Consider the following 8,203-nt stretch of genomic DNA (forward strand, 5'->3'; position numbering starts at 1 on the left):
TTGAACCCAATAAAAAGTCTAGAATGGCCCCATCGAATAATGTGGGGGGGGGGGGGGGGGGGGGCATTGGTCCCCAGCCTTGGATTAGATATCTTTTCGGCAAGCTTATATTGGAAATTTATAGCAAACTCTGCCACCGCATACAATAGTTAATTTATACTCAAATGCTTAGCGAACATATTAGCAAAATTTACTGGCTCTGCCCTTGCGTGACAGCCCCAGCGAAGGAAAATGATGAAATTGTTTTTTTTTCATAGGCAACGAGCTCCACGTCGAAAAGCGAAGCGAGCCGCGTTAGCGCGCCACTCTTCGGATTTTTGGCAAGCAATAAGCACTTAAATAACACAATTCGAGTGTACCAGATTCTTTATCATTTCGAGGAGAGCTTTCCTACAGGATTGAGGAACTTTCTGGCGTAACATACCTGTAATGGGGCAATATGGCGAGTTCCCTTTTTCTTTCCAAATGAATTTATGCTTAGTCTAAAATTGGTAAATACCAAATAATCTTTTTTTCTGCCTAGTTGTCTCTATTTCGATTGCATTCTATGTCAATAGGTTCGTTTTTGCTTTGTCGATAACTATCTCGCCATTAGCGATGAATTGGATTTATTAGTAAGGGAATGAATGAAGCGGATCCTTGACAACGCTTTGCTTCGGACGCAGCTACTACTTCAACCACGCCAATCCGAAGCAAAATTCCATCAGCCAAGACCCTGCTGAAAGTGACTACTTCCTCGACATCTCCTTCTATTGGGTCTCCTTCGCCACAACTACTGTTTACATCGCTGAAGTCTACCCTGTCCTTGTCTACCACCGTGAATCTGACCAGGTTCAAGAACATGGAATGCAATGGGATCCAGGCGGCATTGGCTTGTCCCTGGACCAACGCATGGGCCTGGGAGGATGCAAGGGAGAGCATATCTTGTACTCCCAGGCATGGAGTACTCCGGCTGCACCAGCCACATCACAGCCGTTGGTTGGAATATGTAGGTACAGGATAGAGTGTGGACACCCCCATCCTGCGGAATTTGCAGAAACCCCCCTACATAAGTACAGAAAAACTGCAACAATCCCCTAATCTAGCTCCAGAAGTTGTGCTGCCCTGGGTTTGGAACATAAATAAAAGGCACATCCTGTGCCTCATTAGCTGATCGTTTCAGGCCGAGGAAGTCAACTGATCCGACACACACGCATATACACACAACAACAGCAACGAACAATCGATCTAGTGGATCACGGCATGGCAGCTTCTTCTTCTTCTACCTCTCGCTCCCCATTTCTGTATCCCGAGTTCGAGCTTGTAATCGATCCTTGCTACTCTTTTTTTTTTGAAACGGGGTCCTTGCTACTTCAATTCGCTGAGATAATCGTAGATCGAGAGTGATGTATTGGGTTGCTGATGCACCTGTCATCTTGTCTTGGGTTGCTGATGCACCTGTCATCTTGTCCCCAAGGAAGCAGGAATGCTGGGGAATATGATGTAGACCAGTCTATCTTAAATCCTAAATGATATGTGACTATTTTGGTTCCTTGGCTCTGGGGCTACCAACACGCAGATATTACTGGAATGCAGTGCAATTACGAGGCACATAGAGGGTAACCGTCTCCAGCTGATAACATGCCCTGTTCTTTGGTGAACCCGAGTGTGCAGTGAAATCAGGTCGAATTGCGCTCAAAGCTATACCAAAGATGCAAGGCTACACATTAAATGTCATATACAAAATGGATGTCATAAGAGGATTCGAGGTTGCCATCTCAATATAATAATTACTTAAATCAAAAGGTACGATGCTAGATTTGTGTTGCTCAAAATTTGAACAAGATGTGGCGCTATGGATCAGTTACCAGCAAGACCATAAAGGACTTGCAAACTGAAACTGAACCTTCAGCTTGGACAGTCTGACCAATCGAACTTATGTGCAAGCAAAACTTGTAGTATAAAGTAAAATCAAACTGCTGAATCAACTACTGTGCAAGCTAAAATGGCATATACAGGAAAAATGTGCAAGCTGCTGAATCAAACATTTGTGCCGTGAAAGCTTTGCGACTGTAGGACCAAACTGGAATGTTAAACTAAGAGCAGAGTATAAATATTTAGCAGCTGACCTCCAGTGTGAGAATGACAATGCTTAAAAACAGTGTGCCAGACGGAAATTTGTATTCGACGAAAAATGTTAGAATGTCAAAATCCAAACAGTAAAACATGCTAAAAAGAAATAAAAGAAATTGAAAGTCAAGTAATGAGAAAACTATGAACGAATTCGCTTTGCTCCTTTCTATGTGCGATAGTGGAATGGATGCATTAAAAGGAAAATAGCTAGAAAACTTTCCAAATTCTGTCACATCAAAACTTATGAAATGGACTGCAAGATAAACTCGCAGCAGTGCATTTCATTTTAGGCACCATGATGACCTACATTCCCTGACAGAAAGCACACAATGGCACAGGGTGCAAATTCACACATAAAAACTGCTGGAGGCAACTTAGTAAAGCGAACAGAAACTGGATAACATCCATACCCACTGTCCATAACCATAGCAGATCTTTACATAAAGTGCTAAGAAAGGGTGTCGCTGAAACTACACATGCAGGTTGATAAACTCACAAGGGGCTCAAAAATTGTCTGGAAATTGCATCCATGTGAATACAAACAACTGCACCACCCGATTAATAGTTCATTCAACTAATGGGCTAACGAAAACGCGTACATATAATATTTCTCCAGCACCAAAGGCAACAGCTAGATGAACCTGCAACGCCTTTGCAAGTGCAAGTCTAACATTAACCGGCATTAAGATGATAGACCGTTAACAGGCACACACCTTTATCCCCAACTACCTGACATGTGCCTTACTCTCGCTCAATCTGAATGGTCACATGACTGATGTTGTACTCTGCCTTGATGTACCCAATGACCTTGTCAAGCATTTTATCAGCATCCGCATCCTGCGTGATCGTCACATGGCATGCCAAGAGCACCTTCCCCACTGTGATAGCCCAGATGTGCAGCTCATGGACAGCAATCACACCTTCCATCTCACGGAGACCACTCTCAAGCCTGGTGGCATCAATCTCGCGGGGCGTGCTCTCCATAAGGACCTCAAGTATGTTCCGGATCATCTTGATTGTGGTGAACAGTACAATCACAGAGAAGATGAGGGTGCATATGAGATCAATAATCTTCCATTCGGGCTTGTACCAGATGAGAGCCCCTCCAATCATTACGCCAATGCTCTGGATGGAGTCCCCAATTACATGCAGATAGGCACTGTGAACATTGATATTGCGACGAGGCTTCTTAGCAGGCTTGGCTCCAGGCTGGGCACTCTCACAATCACCATCATGTTTAAGCAATGGTTGCTCAACATCCTGATGTTGTCCAGTGCTCGAATGAGAGTGATGATTAGTTGTAACGGTAATAGAAGTACCATGGCTGTGCTCATGGTGATGTACATGGCCCTGCTCATGATCTCCATGATGGGAATGGTCATCCTCTGAGTTACCATGATCGTGGTCATGTGAATGTCCATGGCTGTGCCCATGTCCACCGTGCCCATGGTCATGACCAAGCAACACTGCCATTATGATGTTAACAAACAAACCAAAAGCTGATACAGCAAACATGAGGGAGCCCTGTACCTCGCCGCTTTCATTAATGAGCCTCATAATAGCTTCGTAGACAAGTATGCCAGCAAGGAGCCATATAAGCTGAATGGAAACCAATGCCCCAAGAATCTCTATACGGAAAAATCCATATGACTGCTGAGGTGTCGCTTCCCAACCAGCTGCCCATAGGGAGAACAAAGATATGGCAAAGGCTGCAACATCCGAAAGGAGATGGGCAGCATCAGTCAAGATTGCAAGACTGTTTGCTTTGATGCCTCCAACCACTTCAACCGCCATGAATATAACACAAAGGATCACAGCAATTAGGAGCTTCTTCATGGATGCAGACCTCTCCTTTGAATCTTTCGAGGTGTTACTGGCGTCAGAAAAGTCGCAAGCAGCACCTCTGCAAACTTTGTTCCCAGCTGCTCCAGAAGCGGATGAGATGTCCATGGTTACTTCAGGAACATGGAGCAGTGTAGAATTATGGCTGTCCATCTAAAAACAACAACTGAGTCAATACACAAGTACAATAATGATTCTAGATCTACTAATACAAGATGCTATAATAAGAAGAAAAAAAATCTTGTATGTAGTTCCTACTAAATAGTGCGAAAAATGAAGTGCCCACATGTGAAAAAAATACTATCACAAGTAGAAGTGGAAGGTAAAACTTGTGAGAATATTCATAAAATAATAGTCAATAAAGATCACGATCCAAAGGGGATATTTGCAAACATGACAGTCATTAAGATTGAAATCCACAGAGGATAACATATCTACCATATTTTAGCATGCAGTTCATAAAAATGGTACGCCTGGACCACATCCTAATTGATAAATTGGATGTCATCAGCTATGAAAAGGTCAGCGAAGGCAAAGTCAATATTCAGTAGGTTTGCAAAACATGGCAGGAATCTGGAGCCTGCTAGCCAAACAACATATGCCTACGAACTAACAATAGCGATTTCAGATAAGACTATCTCTCCACCTTTATGTGAACAACACGGAGCAGAGTAACCCAAGTGGCCAAAGCTGAGCAGAAAGTGCATTAACCTAAGTTTACAATATGAAACAGAGACGCACAACTTAAACAAAAACACTGACGGTCTGGTCGCAGAAGAAAATCACTGTGCGGGCACTGCACTACTAATTGGTTCTCAGCAGTCCCTATCTTGCAGATTCGATCACACCTAAAAAACCCTGAACGAGAAGTATCACAAGTCACAACAGTAAACCGGCAAGACCACACAAACATCAGCAGTACTAATCTGCAAACAAGCATAAGAACACAGATATCTACCTCGGCCCCCAAACCACAAAAGAATCAAATTGACATCAACCAGATACCCGGCATTCAGTGGCAGAAAAAAAAGATGCCTCTTCTACCCGAATATTCACCAATCTGGCAGTAGACACAGCTAATTCAGAAACGGATATTATCCGGGTCACAAGATGCTGCGCGGAATGACGGAAAAAAGCGAACACAAATTGGAGTTTGGCACCACGGGAGGCTAGGCTAGTAGGGGCAGCTGCGATGGATAAGTACTTGACGCGAAGGAGGCCAACAAACAGAGCCGAAGTGATTGATTAATCCGCCACGGCACGCCGCTCGCTGCCAAGCGAGCACGTCCCCGACGAACTCGGCCTGTCGGCCACCACCTGCAGACCAATGGAATCGCGTCGCAAGGACCCGACGCAGAAACCAATAAGGAAAAATAACATGCGCGGCACGGGCCACGGAGACAGCGACCCGCGATCCAATTCCTCCCATCAGGATGCTAGATAGACTAGCAGTAGCACCCTTCGAATTTTCTTCCCGCAATCCCTGACCCGAACCGCCCCGATCCAACCCCGGCCGCGTCCACAATCACCGGTGACTGAAACCCACAGCAGAAACTGAAAACAAAAATCGCCGCAGAGACGCCACGGGGGAACCGAGGCGCGCAGGAGCCGCACGAGACGGGATGGAATCGGTAAATCCTCTCTCCATGGAGGGTCCATTGGTGGGAACGGGGCGGAGCGGAGCGGAGTAGAAAATCAATCCACGGGACAATCCTTAGTTCCGGCGGGGGCAATCAGAGAGGGGGAGAGGCTGGGGGAGGCTCTAACCTGGATGGGGATGGCCGGAGCCTCGGCAGGAGCAGCGGTGCCGCCGCCGCCGCCGCCGCCAGGGAGTTTGGGAGACGCGACGGGAGGGAGGGAGGCGGTTCGTGGGGACGGCGAAGTGTGGAGAGGAGGCGTGAGTCGCGAGGGGATGCGACAGAAAAGGGGGCGAGCGGAAGGGTAGTCCGGTAATTTTGTGCCGAAGCTCGATCCCTAGCTCCGATCCTCTGGATTCTCCCTCACACGCACGGTTTACCGTGTCAATCAACACCCAAAAAAACAGCTTCGTGCAGTATTTTACTTGGCGGTTAAAAAAATTTGCAACGAAACGGGCATGTTTTCATTCAAAACAGTGCACGTGACACCGACGCACGTTATGGAGTTTGGCCGCATTAATTAAAACCAAAACTGATTTGGGCTGTAATCCAGTCAATGCTCGGGGAAAACTTGAAATTCGCCAACGCAGCAGCGGCGGAGAAAGGGCAGGTGGGACTACTAGTAGTAGTGGAGGTTCAAAGAAAGCAGCGTCAGAGATGATGATGATGGCGAATCGTGTGTGCGCATTTGGTTCGTCGGGCGACCAGAGCGGCGGGAGGAAGGAGGAGGATCTCGCACGGCTCCGCGCCGCCGGGGTCGGGAACCTTGCGCCTCAACCAACCCCTTTCTTGGCGCAGCCGCCCTACGACGTGGACGCGGGGAAAGGGGAGGAGGGGGTCGACGGTCGACGGGAACGAGGTGGAAGGAGCGAGAACGTCCGCGACGACAGAAAAGAAGAAGGAAACGCACAGTACCATAAACGACGACGGAAAAATCTCTTGAATGGATGCCGGCATCTACGGAACTGGGGAGGAATGTTGGGTCGATGCTTGGAGCGGGAGATTGGTTGGTTTACCCGTATTTGATCTTGACGCCGGCGGCCGGCCGGCGAGCCCCACGAGCGCGGAGGGCGGCGGGAGGTGGCGGGCGATCTTCACGCGCGGGCGTCGGCGGGGTTGAGGAGGCGGACTGGTAGGAGGAGGGATGGGTCGGGTGGACGGGTGCCGTGCGGATCTCGTTTTATAAGCCCGGCTGACACGAACGAAACAGGCAAGGGGTTTCTTTACGGCGTGCTGACACAAACCTGGCTAAAACCGCAAGGCAAGGCAAGGTTCGGAAAGAAAAGTTCGAATAAAAAAAGTTTCAAAACGAAAAGGAGGCAACCCACGCCGCGCAGGGTGGAAATTGTCAGCAGCAGTCAGCTCTTTCCGGATTTGCGAGCCATGGATGTTTGATTTCAAATCCAGATTTCGTTTGAAATTCAATTTAAATTGTACATCCAACCTTGACTCTATCTGCTTTTCACACTACCCTTGGTGTCGTCGTGGGCCATAACATTCCCTCTGATATGGTGGCCGTAAGCATCGTTGCCTTTTTTTTTCCTTCCCTTTTTTGAGCAAAAATAGACGTTTTTGATTCTGGTTGTGGTTAACCTCTTCATCCCGACCATCTTAAACATGACACCTTGGCTCCAAATGATCACATATGCTGCCAACTTTGACTCGCCACCATCAGGGACCTTTTTTTTTTCTTCATCATCCTCCTCCATCTTAACCTTATACTTTAACTCCCTGCTGGGCCGGTCGTTTTACGCCCTTCGAGTCCGGTCTCAGGATGCGCTAATACCAAGGTACTGATTTTCAAAGGTACCGCTGCCAAAGGTACCAATCCTAACAAATCTAGCTTTGCTGTTTAAAATCATGCTTAGTTATTAAAGGAATTCCTCCTAACATCGGAAACTCTTTTTTTTTGGTGATCGGTCTTCCTCGTTCATTCCCTCGATTGGTTACTCCTCGGTGACCTTATTATTAGTTGTTTGCTTTTATCCGGGATCACCCTACGAGGTTCGGGCATCTTACCCAACTACAACTAGAGTGTGATCACATTGGGAGCTAATGCCAGTCCCATTTCCTAAAAACAAATATGAGGGGAAACAGTGACATTGGTTTACTTTTAGAGGGAAAAGCCATGGAATTGATTACTCCCAACCATTTGTCATGCGCATTTCGCATCGTCGCCATCTTCAACTCACCAATGTCATAAATGAAGAAGAAGGGAAATAATATTTATGAGAAGATTTGATATTAGTGAATTGTGAGTCTCGCTTTTGTAGAGATGGTATACTACTCGCCACCCTATATAAGAATTTTGTCACGATGTATCTCATTTAAGAAACGTATTGACGCAATGTACTCCTTTCGTTCGAGGTTAAAGGGCCGGAGGGTCACCGAGCAGGATCCAAATGTGTAAGACCGAGTTGTGGTGCATGATTTCTTTCGTCCCCACTCGTTCTATGGGTGATTGGCTTTGTGCTACAGTTTGGCTTGCTAGCCTTTTAACCCTGAGGGCTCCTTTGATTCAAAGGAATTGCATAGGATTTTTAGAGGATTTAAACCCTTAGGAATTTTTTCTGTGATGCTCGTTTGATTCGTAAGATTGGCATCCTTAGGAA

The 8,203-nt window shown here is 46.7% G+C and overlaps 1 protein-coding gene across 2 annotated transcripts; it reads right to left on the reverse strand.

Moving 5' to 3' along the window:
• Positions 1 to 2,490: 2,490 nt before the first annotated feature.
• Positions 2,491 to 6,767, reverse strand: LOC125546736 (metal tolerance protein 1-like). 2 transcript variants are annotated; one of them, XM_048710891.1, is made up of 2 exons: positions 6,608 to 6,767; positions 2,491 to 4,107 (listed from the first exon to the last, which is right to left on the reverse strand). In XM_048710891.1, the coding sequence occupies exon 2, from the start codon at positions 4,105 to 4,107 to the stop codon at positions 2,854 to 2,856; it is 1,254 nt and encodes a 417-aa protein (XP_048566848.1). In that variant the 5' UTR covers positions 6,608 to 6,767; the 3' UTR covers positions 2,491 to 2,853. The 2 variants fall into 2 exon arrangements, with proteins under 2 accessions (XP_048566848.1, XP_048566845.1); XM_048710888.1 differs by lacking the exon at positions 6,608 to 6,767 and adding an exon at positions 5,722 to 6,548.
• Between the last annotated feature and the right edge of the window lie 1,436 nt (positions 6,768 to 8,203).

This window comes from Triticum urartu, chromosome 1 (genome assembly GCF_003073215.2).
Source record: "Triticum urartu cultivar G1812 chromosome 1, Tu2.1, whole genome shotgun sequence".
In the NCBI taxonomy this organism is placed as follows: Eukaryota; Viridiplantae; Streptophyta; class Magnoliopsida; order Poales; family Poaceae; genus Triticum; species Triticum urartu.